The 20115-nt window shown below is 44.0% G+C and overlaps 1 protein-coding gene across 3 annotated transcripts in view; it reads right to left on the bottom strand.

Annotated features, from left to right (window-relative positions):
- The window catches only part of pacrg (PARK2 co-regulated), a 482128-nt gene that overhangs the window by 184669 nt on the left and 277344 nt on the right, over positions 1-20115 (bottom strand). For all 3 annotated transcript variants that reach the window (XM_072246200.1, XM_072246199.1, XM_072246201.1), the window contains one exon: positions 9451-9622. In XM_072246200.1, the coding sequence (XP_072102301.1) occupies positions 9451-9622 (172 nt within the window). The remainder of the gene's footprint in view (positions 1-9450; positions 9623-20115) is intronic.

The raw sequence follows: 20115 nt of genomic DNA on the forward strand, positions 1-20115 counted from the left end.
GTATACAGATGTCAGTCACTGCAATTAGTGTGGCTGTCCCAGTGATCTGCAACCCAATGGAATTCAGAAGAATGAGGGGGAGATTTCATTGAAACCTATCGAATGGTGAAAGGTCTCGATAGAGTAGATGTGGAGAGGATGTTTCCTATGGTGGGGGAGTCTAAGACCAGAGGACACAGCATCAGAATGGAGGGGCTTGCTTTTAGAGTGGAGATGAAGAAGAATTTCTTTAGCCAGAGAGCGGTGAATCTGTGGAATTCGTTGCCACAGGTCATAGTGGAGGCCAAGTCAATGGGTATACTTAAGGCAGAGGTTTATAGATTCTTGATTGGTCAGGGCATGAAGGGATACAGGGAGAAGGCAGGAGATTGGGGTTGTGAGGGAAATGGATCAGCCTTGATGAAATGGGAGAGCAGATCTGATGGGCATAATGGCCTTAATCTTCACCTATATCTTATGCTCTGAAGATCTTTTGGTTCAATCCTGACCTCAGGTTTGCATGTTCTCCTTGTCACCACGAGCATTCTCCGTAGATGGTAGCTTTCTCACATATAAGATTATAAGACTATAAGAGATAAGAGATAGGAGCATAATGAGGTCATTCAGCCCATCGAGTCTGCTCCGCCACTTCATCATGGCAGATCCATTTCCCTCTCAATGCCAATCTCCTGCCTCCTCCACATAACCTTCCCTTACTAATGAAGAACCTGATAAGGCCATAAGGCATGGATGCAGAATTAGGAGCAGAATCCCATAGAAGTGCTGGTTGGTTGGCCATCGTAAATTCCTCCTAGAGGGCATGGATATTAGGAGTATCCAGGTGAAGTTAATGGACATGTGGGAATGATCAGATTGCTGGGAAGTAATTTGGGGAATGAGAATGGTGGGATCACACTAAGTAACACACACAAAATGCTGGAGAAACTCAGCAGATCAGGCAGCACCTATGGCGAGGAATCAAGGGACGATTTTTCTGGCTGAGACCCTTCACCAGGACAGACAAGGCTGGTAGGAGCAGGAAGACTTGGATGACAAGGGTTTTGGGCTGAGACTCTTCACCTGTCCTCTGTGTGTGTGTGTGTGTGTGTGTGTGTGTGTGTGTGTGTGTGTGTGTGTGTGTTACTCTGGATTTCCAACGTCTGCAGAATCCCTAGTGTTCAGGATTACACTAAGGGCTGGCGTAGACTCAAATGGCCAAATGGACTCTGTGTCATAATGGGACATGAGATCAGTGAGAGGCATAGACAATGTGTTTGAGTGTGGTGACTCCCTGCTTATTTGCACCAATCGTAGTTCCACAGACAGGGCAAATACAAGGAGACAGTACACGGCTAGGGGCAAGATCCTTGCTGAGCAAAGTGACCTTGGGATCCAAATTCATAACTCCTTGAAAGTAGCTACCCAGCTCAATAAGGTGATTGAAGAAGACTTATGGAATGCTTACTTTCATTAGTTGAGGAATTGAATACAAGAGGTTATGCTGCAACTTTATAAAACTCTGGTTTGGCCACATCTGGAGCGTTGCATACAGCTGTGGTCACCCCACTACAGGAAGGATGTTGAGGCTTTGGAGAGGGTGCAGGAGGGGTTTACCAGGATGCTGCCTGGTTTAGAGGGCATGTGCTATCACGAGAGGCTGGACAAACTTGAGTTATTTTCTCTGGAACACCAGAGGCTGAGGGGAAATCTGACAGAGGTTTGTAAGATTATGAGAGGCATAGATAGAGTGGACAGATGGTATCTGTTTCCTAGGGTAGAAATATCTAGTACCAGAAGGCACGCATTGAAGGATAGAGAGGAGGTAGGTTTAAGGGGGATGTGAGGGGTAGGTTTCTTACTCAGAGAGTGGTGGTAGAAGCAAATATATTAGAGGCTTTTAAGAAATGTTTGGATGTAAGGAAAATGGAGGGATACAGACATGGTGTAACGAGGAGAGATTCGTGTTTGGGAGTTTTTGATTTACTGCTCAGCTGGTCTGGCACAACATTATGTGCATAATATGCCATTCTATGTTTTAATCATCAATTAAATTCCAAAATTCTTCTGAAATAGGATCGCTTTCCGAATGTGCACAGCAGAGGGGCAACTGCTCTTCAGTCGTCTTGTCAGCAGGGCGGTCTGTCACAGAGACTCATCCTCACCTCCCTCATGACATGACCATGACCGTGCCTCCATGTGAGTCTGTCAGACACAACAGCAGCTGGCTCTTGGAAATGATGAATAACTTCCTCTCCTGGGGTCTGGGGCACAGAATTCTGCTGATTCATCACACGAGCTGCTCCTTCTTTCAAAGAGAAAGAAAGCATCCTTTGAAAGGGAGATGAGTTCACCTAGCTGGTCTCCGTGACAGAGAGCAGTTGGTAAACACACTCCTTACACACGCACAAACATTGCTTTGTCGTTGCGCTGAGTGTGCACACTTCGATATCTTCCTCGGTATATTCTCACAATGGGTCTTAAACCGAGCTGATGCTCTCTTTGGTGCATTTCCCATTGCATGCAGCAGAATATTGCGTTCCTTTAGTAATGAGGATGTGTGAACAGCTGGAGGGCGCGCTGCCATTCCGAATTGATATCGATTATGTGTTAACAAGGGGGCCGTGCACAATCTTGATTTGATGGAGACGGCCGTGAGAAGCACGGAGGAACATCTGGAGAAACTTCTGAAATGCCCGCTTCGCTGCCGCTGCTACTGTGCGATCAGGAATCTCCGGAGACGAAGGCCCCAAATCCTCGGCTTTGCCTATTGCCTGTTGCCAGGGCTGGGGTCGAAGCACTCAGCAGGGATGGTGCTCGGTGCTCGGTGTCGGAGGCTCGGAGTTTTCGGACGGACTCGGAGTCGGACTGTGGTCGGATGCTTCCAGGATGCTGCATCGGCAAGTTTGCGGCGCTGGAGGTTCACCGTCTGCGTGAGATGATGGGACTTTCGAGAGACTCTGAGACTTTTACCGTGCCCATGGTCCGTTCTTATCAAATTACGTTATTGCTTTGCACTGTTGTAACTGTATGTTATAATTATCTGGTTTTTGTCAGTTTTTAAGTCGGCTTGTCATGTGTTTCTGTAATATCATTCTGGAAAAACACTGTATCATTTCTTAATGCATGCATTACTAAACGACAATAAAAGAGGGCTGCGTGTCCTCATAATCTAATGTAATCTAATCTAATACCAGGAAGTACAAGGTGTTAAAGGGCATAAATTGAATGGGTAGCCAGAAACTTTTCACAGGGCAGCAATGGCTAATGTGAGAGGGCATTTGCAGGAAAGTGGTTTCTTAAGGTTGTTATAGCCAGGGCTGGTGATGGGGTTACCTATTAAATGCTCCCAATGGTGTGCGCGTCAAATGGCCTCTGACAACCAAGTTCAGCTCCTGGCTTTCACAAGTGGCTTAGCTACTAAGCCCAGCGGAAATGTTTCTCCTGACAGGAGAAGGGACAAAGGCGGGTTATTGGCACCTTAAAACCAGTCGCTTCGGGCAGATGGGGCTCGTCAGCCGTGGTTGGCAGCTCATCTAGAAGGAGGAAAACTCTGATCTCAAACCTCCACTGCCTTGCGGCCATACGCACTCACGGGGAAGGTTTCGGGAGTAAACTCTGAGGCAAAAATGCGGAGCTGGTGTCCTTAAGGCAGTCCTATGTTGAGCTCAACGCTGACTGGCAACTCCTGGTGCCAATCTGTGTCAGTCTCTGTAGTTTCTTTGGGTTCATCAGATACGTGGTGAGCGGGACCCTGCTGCTTGGGTAACAGCTTGCTCCCCATATCGTACGGCCCAGGCTTATGCATCTAGACAGATAGGATGCAACATCCATGGTCGACCCTGACTGACAGAGACCCATATCATGCCATAGGGGGGGATGTCAGAGGTAAGTTTTTTATGCAGAGAGTGGTGGGTGCGTGGAATGCCCTGCCTGGGGTAGTGGTAGAGACAGACTGTAGCATCTTGTACTCTATCGAGTCAGCTCTCATCGTCCTTTGATCCAAAAACACCTCTGACCTACTCCCTGTGCTCTCCTCCATTCACTGCGAAATTAAGCCTCCTCATGTTAACCAACAGGCTCTTATTTCCAACATGGTGTCCGGGGACCCCTCGGTTAATGATAAGAGTCCATGGCATAAAAATGGTTGGATACCCCTGAATCCAGGTGCTTAGATAAGCACATGGATGACAGAAAAATGGAGGGCTATGTAGGAGGAAAGGGTTAGATTGATGGGTTAAGTAGTCAGCACAACATTCTGGGCCGAAGGGCCTGTACTGTTCTATGTTCTATGATAAGGGAAGCAGGTGCATGGCAGTACAATCATCACCAGGTTCCCCTTCTGGTCTCATATCAGACTGATTTGGAAATAGATTGGTACTGAGTTTAAATCCTGGAGGTTTCACTCTAACAGGTACCTTCCCAAGGGCAATCAAGGACATTGCCTTGGCCTTTCTTAATAATTAGCTTTATAATTACTTAATAATTAGCCAAGTTTCCATCAAACTCAATATATAAGTTTGCTGATGACACAACAATTGTAGGCCATATCTCGGGTAATGATGAGTTTGAGTACAGAGAGGAAATTAAGAACCTGGTGGCATGGTGCAAAGACAGTAACCTATCCCTCAACGTCAGCAAGACGAAGGAATTGGTTGTTGACTTCAGAAGGAGTAACGGACCGCACAACCCAATTTACATCGGTGGTGCGCAAATGGAACAGGTCAAAAGCTTTAAGTTCCTCGGGATCAATATCACAAATGATCTGACTTGGACCAACCAAGCAGAGTCCACTGCCAAGAAGGCCCACCAGCGCCTTTACTTCCTGAGAAAACTAAAGAAATTTGGCCTGTCCCCTAAAACCCTCACTAATTTTTATAGATGCACTGTAGAAAGCATTCTTCTGGGGTGCATCATAACCTGGTATGGAAGTTGTCCTGTCCAAGACCGGAAGAAGCTGCAGAAAATTGTGAACATGGTGCAGCACATCACACAAACCAATCTTCCGTCCGTGGACTCACTTTACACCGCACGCTGTCGGAGCAGTGCTGCCAGGATAATCGAGGACACGACCCACCCAGCCAACACACTTTTCGTCCCTCTTCCCTCCCGGAGAAGGCTCAGGAGCTTGAAGACTCATATGGCCAGATTTGGGAACAGCTTCTTTCCAACTGTGATAAGACTGCTGAACGGATCCTGACCCGGATCTGGGCTGTATCCTCCAAATATCCGGACCTGCCTCTCGGTTTTTTTGCACTATCCTACTTTCCATTTTCTATTTTCTATTTATGATTTATAATTTAAATTTTTAATATCTACTATTGATTTGTAATCCAGGGAGCGGGAAGCACAGAATCAAATATCGCTGTGATGATTGTACGTTCTAGTATCAATTGTTTGGCGACAATAAAGTATAAAGTATAAAGTAAAGTATAAAGTAAAGTATAAAGTATTTGTCACATGTACATTGAAACTTTGAAACATACCGTGAAATGACCAACACAGTCCGAGGATATGCTGGGGGCAGCCTGCCAGTGTCACCATGTTTCTGGTGCCAACAACAGCTTGGCCACAACTTACTAATCCTAACTGGTACGCCATCGCAATGTGGGAGGAAACCAGAGCACTTGGAGGAGATCCATGCGATCACGGACATAACATACACATTCCTTTCAGGAATTATGGCTCGTCATTGAAGTATTCCCATAACCAATGATCTCGCTTTAAAGACTCTTTATCTCATTACCTCAAGTTCTTGTTATTTAATGCTATTTATTTATATTTGCATTTGCACAGTTTGTTGTCTTCTGCACTCTGGCTGATCTTTCATTGATCTTGTTACATAGATCAATACTCGATAGATTGGCTGAGTAGGCCTGCACAAGAGTGAATCTCAGGGTTGTATGTGGTGACATGTAGGCACTCTGATAATAAAATTTACTTTTTTAAAATCTATCTTGTCAGTGATAACAAATCCTGTTAATGAATGAAAAAACACAAGAAAGTAATTTGTGATCAAGTAACAGTATAAATTTTAAATGAAAATGGACTTAGATGCTTTGTCCCTCAGTTTCTAGGGCAATGAAAGAGGCATCTTCAGCAGTTCAGACTGAGAACTGATCCGTGCGGTCAGTCACAGTACCAGCCACTCCCGGGTAAAAGCCAGATCCCATTTTTATGGACACCTGTAAATCAATCTAATTTGCTAAGTCATTAAATACTGAAAATTCAGTTGTGATGGTAACCACACCTCCATGGAATTGTCAGGAATGGCTTTGAATGCGTATAAATCTGATGAGAGAGAATCAATTACTAAAAGTGGGATGGGATGGACAGAGAGAAAGGGAAGGGGGTAGAAAGAGAATGGGGGAGAGAGAGAGAGAGAGACAGAGAGCAGTAGAGAGAGTGAGGGCAGTAAGACAGGAGTGAGGAGGAGAGGAAGAGAGGAGGGGAGAGAGAGAAAGAGAGGCAAAGAGAGACAATGACAGGAAAGAGGAGGAGAGGAGGGGGAGGGAGAGAAAGAAAAAGAGAGAGCGAGAGAGAGAGGTGTGAGATAAGAGAGAAGAGTGAGCCAGAGAGATAGATAGAGAGAGACAAAGACAGGAGAGAGGAGGAGAGAAGGGGGCAAGAAGGAAAGGAAGGGGGAGAGGGAAAGGGAAAGGGCAAGAGGGAGGGAGAGAGCGAACACTAAGGGTGAAATCTAATTCTGCTTGTTTCTAGAAAGGACAGATGTATACATGTCAGATTTTTGAATTTAATAAAATGGGATTTTGCTCATGTGAGGGGTGTCCATAAGTGGAGCAACTGTAGCCCAGGATATTTCAGATGCAGAATGATTATTTTGGGGGTGTAGGGTGCCACACTTGCCACTGAACTAATACTACTTGTCCCCTCTGCTGTCAAAGAGCACAACGATCAGAATGGATAAACACCAATGATCAGCAACTGTATCAGTTTTCCTTCACTGAATCAAGGCAATAACATACCCCAACTGTATTGACCACGTGGCCTTCAGCAGTTCAAGGAGCTGATTCCCTACCACTTCCTCAGGTGTGGTTAGATGCCCAACTATTGGGCACATCTACATGAAACGCTGTTGTAGGAAAGCAGCATCCATCATTAAAGATCCTCACCACCCAGGCCATACTCCTTTCTCGCTGCTCAAATCAGGTAGAAGGTACAAGAGCCTCAGGACTCACACCACCTGGTTCAATAATAGTTACTACCCCTCAACCATCAGGCTCTTGAACAAAAGATAGCTACATTCATCTATTGAGATGTTCCCACAACCAATAATCTCCCTTTAAGAATTCTTTATCTTGTTATTTTATGCTCTCATTATTTATTGCTATTTATTCATATTTGCAGTGGCACAGCTTGTTGTCACCTATGATCTATTTGCTCTTTCATTGATCCTGTTTACAGTTACTATTCTATAGATTTGCTGAGCATGCCTGCAGGAAAAAGAATCTCTGGGTTGTACGTGGTGACATGTATGTACTTTAATAATAAATTTCACTTTGAGCTTCGAACTTTTTTGAACTTTGATTAAGCCCAGCCACTGGTACCTAGACTCTGTGAATGAATTTCAAAAACTAATCTAAGTCTAGTTCATCTGTGGTAATAAGACTAGATCTTCAACTAAATAAGCACAATTGGTCAGAACAATGCACCTTTCAATGAACTTCAGCCCTCAGAAGCTCCATTCCAGTTTTTTATGTCAAGATTTGATTACCGTTGGACAAGAAACTACCTATTCACTCAGAAACACCCGAGTAAATCTTCAGTAATAGGGACGAAGCAGCTTTCTGACCAACGATCCTGGGAAAACACAGTAATCTTCATTACTCATTGTGTGTGCAGTGAGCTTTATGCGACTATGTGTAATGTGGTGGCTGCCATTAGAAGCCTCAGCTTATCAATCTGAGCCAATAGTTGGAAACAAGGCAATTACTGGGACTGATTCCGATGCTGGTGTGGTAGTGAAGTATAATAGTACCAAGCCACACAATCATAATGTGACAAAGAGAAAAGCCCACAATGTCAGTCAAAATCCTATAAATGTTGCAGTACCTATTTCTCATACTGTTTTTACTTGGGTCCTTGCTATTCGTAACTCCCCAGTTTCCACCATTAAGTTGTCATAAATCTCACTGAAAACCTATTCAGAGCAGGAAATTTTCTGCGGAACTCCATACGGCTTATAGTGTGTTGGTAATAAACCGAAATTAAGCACATTCATTACTTTTCCATTTCTTTTTTCTTTTGCGGCTGCACAGAACGGAGAGCTTTCAGAACTTGAACAAGGTTGTCACTTCACAAGCACCCAATCACTCCCCGAACAGCCCCTTCCAGGTGAGGCGACACTTCACCTGCAAGACTGTTAGGGTCATCTACACTGTCCAGTTCTCCTTGTGTATTGGTGAGACCTGAAGCACAGCAGATTGGGGGACCGCCTCGACGAGCTCCTACTCTTCGTCCTCCAGAAAAAGCGGGATCTCCTCGTGGCCACCTATTCCAATTCTACTTCATATTCCCATTCCATGTGTCAGTCCACAGCCTCCTCTACTGCCACGATGAGGCCACACTCAGACTGGAGGAGTAACACCTAATATTCCATCTCCAACCCGATGGCATGAACATTGATTTCACAAACTTCCAGTAATTGCCCCAGCCCTCTCCTTCAGCATTCCTCATTCCCGTTTTCCCCTCTCACATTATCTATTTACCTACCCATCACCTCCCTCTGGTACTTCTCCCCTTTCCCTTTCTTCCACCCTCTCCTAATCAGATTCCCCCTTCTCCAGACCTTTATCTCTTTCACCAGTCAACTTCCCAGCTCTTCACTTCATCCCCTCCACCTCTCCCAGTTTGCACCTATCAACTGCCACCTTCTACTTCTTCCTCCCCCCCCCCCCCCACCACCTTCTTACCCTGATTTCTGCCCTTCCTTTCCAGTCCTGATAAACAGTCTCGGCCCGAAATGTTAATTGTTTATTCTTTTCCATAGATGCTGCATGCCCTGCTGAGATCTTCCAGCGTTTTGTGTGTGTTGCTGAGATTGTCACTTCTGGAACCTAGAAATTTACAGCACATTACAGGCCCTTTGGTCCACAATGTTGTGCCGACTATGAAACCTACTCTAGAAACTGCCTAGAATTTCCCTAGCACATAGCCCTCTATTTTTCTAAGCTCCATGTACCTATCTAAGAGGCTCTTAAAAGACCCTATTGTATCCGCTTCCACCACCGCCTCACCCACCACTCTCTGTGTGAAAAACTTGCCCCTGACATCCCCTCAGTACCTATTTCCAAGCATCTTAAAACTATGCCCCCTCGTGTTAGCCATTTCAGCCCTGGGGAAAAAGCCTCTGGCTATCCCCACGATCAATGCCCCTCATCATCTTATACATCTAACAGTTCCTTTCTGAATCCCTCAGGAGCCCCAACATGAAACACTTTTTGAAATCCTTACTTTTTATAGGGATGATAAGCTGGGGGATGACAGGAAGGATCTTTGCTCCACCATGTTCCAGCATGTCGTGGACTCCCTGTCTGGCAAAGAACTCGTATGGGTGACTGGTCTCACAGAGGCCATCGAAGAAAAGAGGCAGGTAATGATGGTAATCCAGTTTTTCAATCTCAACCTGTAAAAAGAGAGATTTGTAATTAAACCTTCAGTGATACCCATTCAAAATTAAATTTTGATTTGGACTAATCAACCATTCTAGTTGGCAGCCCATCCCCTGCAATTTATCTATTACCCCCCATCCCTGCACTGTAAACACTTTAAACCACTTTTTATAATGCTGTTTATTTTGTAAATAAATGCTGGTCTTTCTGCATTTAGATTATGAGAACACTCAGTCCTCTTTTGCACATTATTCCATGCCTGTACTTTGAACTTCATTTTTATATCATTCTTATTCTTCGTAATTGTTTGACTGCTATTCTTTTTGTCACACCCATCATGTAAATTTAATTGCAAAGAAAGCATGATAGCGCCTCCAGTTCTTGAGGAGTCTGCGGAGCTTTGGCATGTCATCTTAAACTGACAGGCCATCTGCTTCATAGCCTAATGCCTTTGAATGGAAAATCCTGCAGAAGGTTGTGGACTTGGCCCAGTACATCAGGGGTAAAGCCCTCCAAACCATTGACCACATCAACATGAAATGCTGTCGAAAGAAAGCAGCATCCATCATCAGAGATCCTCACCACCCAGGCAATGCTCTTCTCTTGTGGCTGCCATCAAATAAAAGGTACAACTGCCCCAGGACTCACACCGCCAGGTTCAAGAATAGTTACTACCCCTCAACCATCAGGCTCTCGAATAAAAAGAGGATAATTATGCTCATCTATTGAGGTGTTCCCACAACCAATGACCTCACTTTAAGGACCTTTTATCTCATGTTCTCGTTATTTATTGCAATTTATTTATGCTTGCATTTGCACAGCTTGTTGTCTTCTGCACCCTGGTTGATCTTTCATTGATCCTGTTTACAGTTACTATTCTATAGATTTGCTGAGTATGCCCACAGGAAAAGAATCTCAGGGTTGTATGTGGTGACGTGTATGTACTCTGATAGCAAATTTTACTTTGACTTTGACTTTGACCAACAGAACACATTAAATTCTTTATATATGTAACTGTATATGGAATATGCGATACACAAAAGTTTTAGGCGAAGATGCTTTCAAAAATAATGAAATGAAAAGTTCCTTGGTATCAAACATTCTTCTATAAAGAGCAATAAACATCAAAAAATGAAATCAAATTAAAATTTGATGTGACCACCCTTTTCCTTTAAAACTAGATCAATTGTCTTAGGTACATTGTCGTGTTGTTTTATAAGAAAGTTGGCTGGTAGGCTGTTCCGAGCATCCTGGAGAACTTGCCACAGTTCCTCTGTGGACTTTGGCTGTCTCGCTTGCTTCTGTTTCTCCAAGTAATCCCAGGCAGCCTCGATGAGGTTGAGGTCAGGGCTCTGTGAGGCCATACCATCTGAAACCATATAAAAAACCTAGCATGCCTAAGACTTTTGGCTTATGAATAAAGTTGGTGCTTAATCATAAGACCATAAGATATAGGGCTTTTTGGCCAATTGGTTAATGATAGTGAAGATGGATGACTGGGAAGGTCTACAACAAGGAAGTTCGATGACAGGGAAGGTCTATGGTTGGGGAGGTTAATGACAGGGAAGGTGGATGACAAGGCAAGGTCTACAACCAGAAAAGTTGATGACAGGGAAGGTCTACAGTTGGGAAGGTCTACGGTTGGGAAGATTAATGACAGGGAATATTGATGACAAAGATCTATGGTAGGGAAGGTTAATGACAGGGAAGGTCAATGATAGGGAAGGTTAATGATAGGGAAGGTGGATGACAGAGAAAGTGGATAATAAGTAAGGTCTATGTTGAAGACATTCTATAATAGGTTGGGGTAGGAATAGAGAGATTGAGTGAGACAAATGATGGTGGTGCCAGCTGGGAGAAGGTTGTGAAATAACAAAAGGCGTGACTGCAGGAGGTGTAAATAACAGAGTAGGATACCCTCTGAAATTACCAGATGAGTCATTTTCTGGTCCCTTAAAGAACTCATTTCCAAACTTCTCAATATCACAGAGCTACCATCGTGACCTCACTGTTTGTACATTTATAATCAGCTTCAGTCATACAATCCCACACCACCCACGTGACCTTTTGTTCATTTCTTCAGCTCATCCTCTTCACCTGACAAGGTACAACACAGTTACTCTGAGCTGCTGCATCACTTGGCGCAAAGACAAGATTTTTCATCAAGCTTTTGGTAGCTTCTCTCAGCATCTCCTTTAACTGTTCCCTTTTTTTCTGTCAGTCTTTATTTTTAAAAAATTCTATTCTTTTTCTTTATTTTCCTGTCAATGCCCTCATGGAATACAGTAATGTGCAAAAGTCTTAGGCACACACAGTATATATAGCTAGGGTGCCTAAGACTTTTGCACAGCCCTGTAGTAATTTTATGTATTGCTCTGTACTGCTGCAGCAAAAAAAAACAGAAAAATGACATATGTTAGTGATGATAAACCTGATTCGATTTATGGGTCTCTATTGCGGACTGAGAGTGGGAAGGGGGCAAGGAGAGGGGAATCATGTTTGGGAAAAGGGGAAGGGAGAGGGGAGGGAGTGGGAAGCACCAGCGATATTCTGTAATGATCAATAAACCAATTGTTTGGATTCAAATGGTCTAAGATGTTTGTACCGTACTGTAAATCTCAGTGTAGTATTTAGTGATATATAAATACTTCAATAATAAATCCAGTCTGATAGCTCTGATACACTTGGAGACAGATTTTATTACTTGTATTCTGTCAGTGTGTTATGCCCATCATGCAAAACCTATAATTACATAAAGTAATTGCTGGTGCTGTGTTGTGAAACGTCGATGCATTTGGAAAGCAAAGAGTTAAAAAGTATGAAGCTAGAAGTTTGGCCTTTTGGAGCTTAAGGCGTCGGACCAGAAGCGAGGGATGCGCCAGCTCAAATCAGTTTTTGGACCTTAAAGCATAGGACTAGAGGCAAGGGACGGGACAGTTCTGCCTGGGTCTGCTCAATTTTGCTCACTGCTCCGCTGTGCAGAACTGAGGCTGTGGTCTGCTTCTGCTGAAGTGATGCCTGATTTTGCATATGTTGCCCTGCGACGTTTACTAGGCTTTGTGATGAACTGAGGCAGCAGCCTGCTCTGGCTGCAATAATGACTGGCTTTGTGTCTTTTCGTAAAACTTCCGTTCTGAATGTTATTTGCTTACTTTTATTGTTTGCACATTTTCTTTTGTCTTCTCTCTGGTGTCCGACAGCCTTTTTTTAATGGGTTCTTTTGGGGTTTCTTTGTTTGGTGGCTGCCTGTAAGGAGACAAATCTCAAAGCTGTATAATGTATACATACTTTGATAATAAATGTACTTTGAACTTTGAACTTTGAAGTATTTGCTAAGGGATAAATCAACACCCCATATCAGAATGCAGCATCTGTAGTCTAGCATCTCAGCCATTGGTTCCACTTATCTCCTGCGCATCTAGATCTGTGGACTCATCACAGAGCTGAAAGTTCAATGTTCAAAGTAAATTCATTATTGAAGTCTTCATATATCACCATATACTACCTTGAGATTCATTTTCTTGCAGGGATTCACAGTCTGTCTGGGTACCATATCCAATGTGGATGTTGGTGACCGTGGTTTTCCATATAGACATATTCCTCGTTCTTTAGGTGACTTCCATTTCCTCAATGTGTAGCCACCTGGCTATGCTTTTGATGTATATAAGCCAAGGTCTTCCTCTAAGTTTGCTCTCCTCGATCTTTCCAGAGAGTATGAGTTTTTCTAGTTCATCTTTCCGCATAATGTGTCCTAGGAATCTGAGTTGTCTTTCTCTTATTGTTGGTATGAGCATTCACAGTAGCACAAGAGTATACAATGGAATCAATGAAAAACTATACACAAAGATTGACAACCGATTTGCGAAAGAAAAATTCTGGCATATTGACCTTCATAAATTATATTACTGACTACAGGAGATGGAATGCTATATTGAAGTTGTGTAAGATGTTTCTGAGAACTAATTTGGAGTATTGTGTGCAGTTTTGTTCACCTACCTACAGGGAATATATAACACACATAAAAGTTGCTGATGAACACAGCAGGCCAGGCAGCATCTCTAGGAAGAGGTACAGTCGACGTTTCAGGTCGAGACCCTTCGTCAGGGTCTTGGCCCGAAACGTTGACTGTACCTCTTCCTAGAGATGCTGTCCGGCCTGCTGCGTTCACCAGCAACTTTTATGTGGGTTGCTTTAAATTCCAGCATCTGCAGATTTCCTCGTGTGTGAGGGAATATATAAATAAGGATTGAAAGAATAAAGAGAACGTTTACAAGGATGTTGCCAGGTCTGGAGGACCAGAGTTATAAGGAAAGATTGAATAGGTTAGGACTTTATTCCTTGGAACATAGAATATTGAAGGGAGAAATGATAGCGGTATACAAAACTATGAGGTAGGGTAACTGCAAGTGGGCTTTTTCCACTGAGGTTGGGAACTACAGATAGAGATCATGGGTTAAGGGTGAAAGGTGAAAAGTTTAAGGGGAACATGAAGGGAAGATTTTCACTCGGAGGGTGGTGAGAGTGTGGAATGTGCTGCCAGCACAAGTGGTGATGCGAGCTTGATTTCAATGTTTAAAAGAAGTTTGGATAGGTACATGGTTGGAGGGCTATGGTTATGGTGTAGGTCGATGGGAGTAATCAGTTTAAGTGGCACAGCACAGACCAGATGGGCTGAAGAGCCTGCTTCTGTGCTGTACTTTTCTATGACTCTAAATAAATAAACAATACTGTAGATTTCTTGAAAGTAAGTCTGTAGGTTGTGAAATCAGTTCCGAGTTGAAATGAGTGACATTTTCCACACGGTTTCAGGGGGCTGATAACTGAGGAGTAATAACTGTTCCCGAACCTGCTGGAGTGGGACCTGCAGCTCCTGTACCTCCTTCCCAATGGCAGCAGCGAGAAGAGAGCATGGCCTGGATGATGGGAGTCCTTGATGTCAACAAAGTTAACCTTGTTGAGTAAAGGGACACCCTCCCTTAATTATGAACTTGCCATTGTACAAGTTAGGTCTGAACAGAGATGATTTAGTTGCTTTATGTGGACACGTGAAGATTAAAAGGACATTTGTAATCATGGACAGTTATACTGCATTGTGCCTGTTTGTAAATTGTTTTTGGCAGTGGGGGCGGATAAAGGAGGGAAAATTATACTGTAGACACAGTACTTGGATGTAAATTTAATATATAAACACAAGAGATTCTGCAGATGCAGAAATCCAGAGCAACACGTACAGAATACTGTAGGAGCTCAACCAGTCAGGCTGCATCTGTGGAGAAGAATAAACAGTCAACGTTAAGGGATGAGATTCTCCACCAGGACTGGACTATGTACATAGCTAATCTTTTTATATATATGGCCACATTCAAACAGTTACTTGTACATTTTCTGTTATAGGATTGCTTTTAAATTTGCTGGTGAACGCAGCAGGCCAGGCAGCATCTGTAGGAAGAGGTACAGTCGACGCCCCAGGCCGAGACCCTTCGTCAGGACTAACTGAAGGAAGAGTTAGTGGGAGGGGGAGGGGGAGATTCAAAATGATAGGAGAAGACAGGAGGGGGAGGGACGGAGCCAGGAGCTGGACAGGTGATTGGCAAAGGGGATACGAGAGGATCATGGGACAGGAGGTCCGGGGAGAAAGACAAGTGGGGGGGGAACCCAGAGGATGGGCAAGGGGTGTAGTCAGAGAGACAGAGAGAGAAAGAGGAGAGCGAGAGAAAGAATGTGTGCATAAAAATAAATAACGGATGGGGCACGAGGGGGAGGCGGGGCATCAGCGGAAGCCAGAGAAGTCAATGTTCACTCCATCAGGTCGGAGGCTACCCAGACGGAATACAAGGTGTTGCCCCTCCAACCCGAGTGCGGCCCCATCTCCACAGTAGAGGAGGCCATGGACAGACACGTCAGAATGGGAATGGGACGCGGAACCATCCGTTATTTATTTTTATGCACACATTCTTTCTCTCGCTCTCCTTTTTCTCCCTCTGTCCCTCTGACTATGCCTCTTGCCCATCCTCTTGTCTTTCTCCCCGGGCCTTCTGTCCCATGATCCTCTCGTGTCCCCTTTGCCGGTCGCCTGTCCAGCTCTTGGCTCCGTCCCTCCCCCTCCTGTCTTCTGCTATCATTTTGGATCTCCCCCTCCCCCTCCCACTAACTCTTCCTTCAGTAAGTCCTGACGACGGGTCTCGGCCTGAAACGTCGACTGTACCTCTTCCTAGAAATGCTGCCTGGCCTGCTGCGTTCACCAGCAACTTTGATGTGTGTTGCTTAAATTTCCAGCATCTGTAGAATTCCTGTTGTTTGCTTTTAAATTTATTGTGTTTTGTTTTCTTTTATTATAGTGTTCTTTGTGCATATTATGCTGCATCGGATCCAGAGAAACGATCATTTTGTTCCCCTTTATACTTGTGTGCTGACTTACTTACTTACTGTCCATTACGCCACTGGTGTTTAGGGCAGCAATGAAGTTCCTCCAACACTAGCGGTGTTCACGGCTTCCTTCATCATGTTTGTAGCTCCCTCTCGGTTTTCACTACTGTCAGACACGCAAGTCCCGGGTGGAGACTCAGGAATATCGTCACACTCAGATGTAGAAGGATTCTTCATTGCTGTTTCTGTAACAGTTTTGTCTTAGCAGTCATGGTTGTTAATCCTGAAATGAACCCCTGAACCTGGAGGTCTGGTGGACCTCTCTTATTCTGGTCTCTACCCTTTGACCTGTTTGGCATGGGTGACCCTACCAAGAACCAAATCATATAGCCCCCACTCCAGCCAACGTAGCTCTCCGGGTCATTGAGGCACGCAAGCCTCCAATCCATAACAAGGTTGTGGTTCTCCTATAGGACTCTTTACTGAAGAATGACAATATACAGTCTGGAATCTTGAATCTTGAAAGGAAGGATCTTGGCCCAAAATGTCGACTGTTTGTTCCTCTCCATAGATAATGCCTGACCTGCTGAGTTCCTGTAAATTTAAGATAGCTTTTTTTTTCCTACATTGTTTTCTCACCATCTGGGAAGGGAGTGTAAGGAAATTGGGATAACAAAATATTTAAACATTTAAATCTACTTAGAACATTGGACAGATTCCAAACAATCCATACCTGCATAAATGCAGCAAAGTTGCAGAACCACAAATTCTTCAGGACTGCCTTCCTCCAAGAGGACCACAACCATGTCGTGAGGTTTGGGAGCTTGTGTGCCTCAATGACCTGGATGGCTATGTTGGTTGGAGTCAGGGCTTTATGCTTTGGCTCTTGGTACGGTCACCCATGCCAAACAGATCAAAGGGTAGAGGCCAGACTAAGAGTGGTCCACTGGTCCTCCAGGTTTGGGGGTTCATCTCAGGACTAACAACCCTGACTGGTAAAGCAAAATTGTTACGGAAACAGCAGTGAAGAATCCTTCTACATCTGAGTGCGGTGGTATTCCCGAGTCTCCATCCAGAAACTGCAAGACTGACGGCAGTGGAAACTGAGCTACTGACGTGATGAAGGAATCCCTGAGATGGACATCTTCAACAGCGTAACAGGCAGTAGGGGGACTGCCCTAACATCAAGTCTTTGAGTTACAGAAGTTCTTCGAGAAAGAACCATGACATAAATCCAGGATGGAACTGCATGCTTAAAAGGCGCTATATGTGGCAAACAGAAACTCGTGAGATAGGCTTCGCGTGTACTGCATTTATTTCCTACTGCAAACATGCTAAATTGTAAGGGACACTTCTTCAGATGCCTTACATTATAAATGTGATGGCCCTTTAATATTAAAGCAGTATGATCATTATTATGACTGCACTGATAATGATGACTTCAGATCACGATCATCAGAACTACTTATGAATATTTTGTAAAAATGAGCTCTTGGCTTCGCATCAGGAACATTTCAACAGCGCTGCACATGTTAAAAGCCCTCTGTGTACACAAAAGGGCTCTAAAGATATCAAATATAGCCAAGCACAATCTCTCAAGAATATATAATTTTATGAAATATCTCCCTTCTTATAATGTTCCATTGTCCTGACCAGCAAATTGCAGAGAAATTCAAATACCAATCTTCCACAGAAACCGTCTGCTGATAATACAAATGTGCTCAAGCAGGCAATAGTTTGACAATGGAATGCAAGGAAGCTCAAAGATAAGCACGCCTTTTTACAATTGCTGCTCTGGTTTACATTGCACGCAATTCCTGGACTCCATTTTTACTTAGAGTTCAAGGTTATGAGCGGTAGAGTGCAATACAATGCCTCAGAGGCATTTTGAAATGTCTGCACTTCACAAATAGAACCAACAGTCGAGTGGCCACATTATTAGGAACACCAGATAGGTACACCAACACCGTCTCCTGCTGTAGCCCATCCTCTTCAAGGTTCAATGTGCTGTGTGTTAAGAGATGCTCTTCTGCATACCACCGTTCTTACGCGTGGTTATTCGAGTTACTACCACCTTCCTGTCCTACAGACTTCTACAGATGTACAATGGAGAGCACTCTGACTGGCTGCATCACCGTCTGGTGTGGGTGGGCTACTGCACGGGGTCATAGTGAGCTGCAGAGAGTTGTAAGCCTAGTCAACTCCACCATGGGCACTAGCCTCCGCAGTTTCCAGGACATCTTCAAGGAGAGATGCCTCAGGAAAGTGGCTTCCATCAGCAAGGACCCCTACCACCCAGGACATGCCCTCTTCTTATTGTTACCATCAGGATGGAGGTACAGAACCCTGAAGGCACTCACTCAACGATTCAGGAACAGCTTCTTCCTCTCTGCCATCCGATTTCTAAATGGACATTGAACCCATAAGCACTACCTCACTACTTTTTTTAAAATTTCTGTTTTTTGCACTACTTATCTAAATTTAACTATTTAATATACAAATATATACTTACTGTAATTGTTTTTTTCCCTATATTTTTCATCTATTGCATTGTACTCCTTCTGCAAAGTTAACAAATTTCATGACATATGCTGGTGATAACGTAAACACGAGGAATTCTGCAGATGCTGGAAATTCAAGCAACACACATCAAAGTTACTGGTGAACGCAGCAGGCCAGGCAGCATCTATAGGAAGAGGTACAGTCGACGTTTCGGGCCGAGACCCTTTGTCAGGACGAAGGGTCTCGGCCCAAAACGTCGACTGTACCTCTCCCTAGAGATGCTGCCTGGCCTGCTGCGTTTACCAGCAACTTTGATGTGTGTTGCCTGGTGATAATAAACCTGATTTTGATTCTATCAAGTTGGAACTATCTGCCTGAAACTCCTGTACCTAATAAAGTGGCCACTGTATGTATGTTTGTGAGTTGCTGCAGCCCATTCGCTTCAAAGTCCGACGTGCTGTGCGTTCAGAGACGCTCTTCTGCACATCACTATTGTAATGCTGTTATCTGAGTTACTGTTGCCTTCCTGTCAGCTTGAACCAGTCCAGCCATTCTCCTCTGACTTCTCTCACTAACAAGGTGATTTTGCCCACAGAACTGCCACTCATTGGATTGTATTTTTTGTTTTTTCTTTCACCATTCTCTGTAAACTGTAAAGATTGTTGTGCATAAAAATCCCAGGAATTCAGCAGTTTCCGAGATACTCAAACCACCCTATCTGGCACCAATGACTCCGCAAACGAAGACACTTAAATCACATTTCTTCCCCATTCTAATGTTTGATCTGAGCCATTTGACCCTGTCTCCTTGATCTTATGCATCAAGTTGCTGCCACATGATTGGCAGATTTGATATTTGCATTAATACAGATGTACCTAATAAAGTGGCCCCTGTGTGTGGAACTGTCCAATACAGTACAGGCCATTCGGCCCATGATGTTGTGCTGATCTAAATAAATATACCCCGTGAGCAATCTAACTCTTCCATCCTACACAGCCCACAACCCTCCGTTTTTCTTACACCCATGTGTCTCTTGTATTGGCCTCTACCACCACCCCTGACCGTGCGTTCCAGGTATCCACCACTCTCCATGTTAAAAAAAAAACTGTGACATCTCCACATTTCCTTAAGCAGCCTTCTGATATCCTCTTCTGGCTGTCAGCTCCTTCCTTTAGCTCCTTCCTGGCTACTTTATAACCCTTAAGGGCTCTACTGCCCTCGCAGTGCGTATGTACATAGCCATGTAGCGAGTTAAACACCTTCTCAAAAATCACCCAAGATGGGAGCTTCCTCCGGAACTTTTGATGGGGTATTACTTGTGAAACTGTAGAAAGTTAAGTAAAATATGTATTAAATTCAAAACAGGATCATCACATGCCTGAATATTCTATCAATTATTCTCGCAGTCGTTTTTGACAAATTTAATAGACACACTCAATATACTTATTACTTCCTTCAGAATGCATCTGAGGTGGTGGGTGCCTGAAATGTACTGTCAGGGCTGGTGGTAGAGGCCAATACAACAGGTACATGGCCTGACCTCCTGACCCTGCCTCAGTCGAACAAACCTATCCAGAATCTGCCTTTCAATTGCTGCACATAATGAAATTCAGACCATCTCGCCTTCGTTTTAAAACTT

This window comes from Mobula birostris, chromosome 29, assembly GCF_030028105.1.
Source record: "Mobula birostris isolate sMobBir1 chromosome 29, sMobBir1.hap1, whole genome shotgun sequence".
Taxonomy (NCBI): Eukaryota; Metazoa; Chordata; class Chondrichthyes; order Myliobatiformes; family Myliobatidae; genus Mobula; species Mobula birostris.